The following is a 925-nucleotide window of genomic DNA, read 5'->3' on the forward strand; positions in this document are numbered from 1 at the left end:
TCGTTGAGGAGTATCTTAAACTATATAAGCAACAGCTCAAGTTGTGTATCTTAATGCCAGGACAGATGGTTTTCCTTCTTCAAGTGAAACACCTTATCTTCCCTCTTCATAAAACATGGAGTACTTGGCTTTTTAATAAGTTTTTACACTGTCTAGAATAGCTTTTTGAAATTAATTTTGCTTGTCCTACACATAAAGGAGTCTGTGACCTGATGGTAGTGTCCTATTTAATACGTAGTTCTGTACTATGAGTGACACGTTTGTTCTTGCCACTATGCAAAACAAAATTTATCCAGTGAATGAATGTAACAGCAAGCAAGAAATAAAAGCTTTCCTTACAAACTCTTTATCACTAACTGGTTACAAGATAAAGTAAATGAGTTTTAATTGTGCTTCCCTCGTGTTGCTTCACTGACAAAGATCATTAGCATAACGTAGTCTCACCATTTTTGCTCCTGGTGTTTCTTGTAATGCTTAAAAAATGTAGTGCAACAAAGGCTAGAAAAGGTGTTTTTTCAGTTTATGGGCTTGGTAGCATTTTGTGTAGTAAACTATTTAATTCTTCCTGGTTTTAAATGTGATGAGTATATTGGAAATATTTTTACAAGCAAAATAGAGAAACCTACAGATATGCAGAAGAGCCGAAGCAAATTGTGAAAGTGAAACTGTGTGTACAAGAGACTGTGCCATCTGTGTCCTTAAATCCAAGAAAGGAACCTCTGTGTGTGCACAAAAAAACAAAAATGAAAGTTAAATGTACCTTATATTTATGGTTCTATTTCTGGTTTTTTTCCAGAGATGGTGGAGCCAGGACAAGATCTGCTGCTTGCTGCTTTGAGTGAGAGTGGAATCAGTCCCAATGATCTCTTTGATATTGACTCCTCGGATGTGGTTCTTGCGAATCCAGCACCAACTCCAGCTGTTC

The 925-nt window shown here is 36.5% G+C and overlaps 1 protein-coding gene across 1 annotated transcript in view; it reads left to right on the forward strand.

Moving 5' to 3' along the window:
- Positions 1–798: 798 nt before the first annotated feature.
- Positions 799–925, forward strand: part of SBNO1 (strawberry notch homolog 1 (Drosophila)) — a 25,532-nt gene continuing 25,405 nt past the window's right edge. The window contains exon 1 of the mRNA XM_009071923.1: positions 799–921. Within this exon, the coding sequence (XP_009070171.1) occupies positions 799–921 (123 nt within the window). The remainder of the gene's footprint in view (positions 922–925) is intronic.

This window comes from Acanthisitta chloris, unplaced genomic scaffold (assembly GCF_000695815.1).
Source record: "Acanthisitta chloris isolate BGI_N310 unplaced genomic scaffold, ASM69581v1 scaffold26033, whole genome shotgun sequence".
NCBI classification, from domain to species: Eukaryota; Metazoa; Chordata; class Aves; order Passeriformes; family Acanthisittidae; genus Acanthisitta; species Acanthisitta chloris.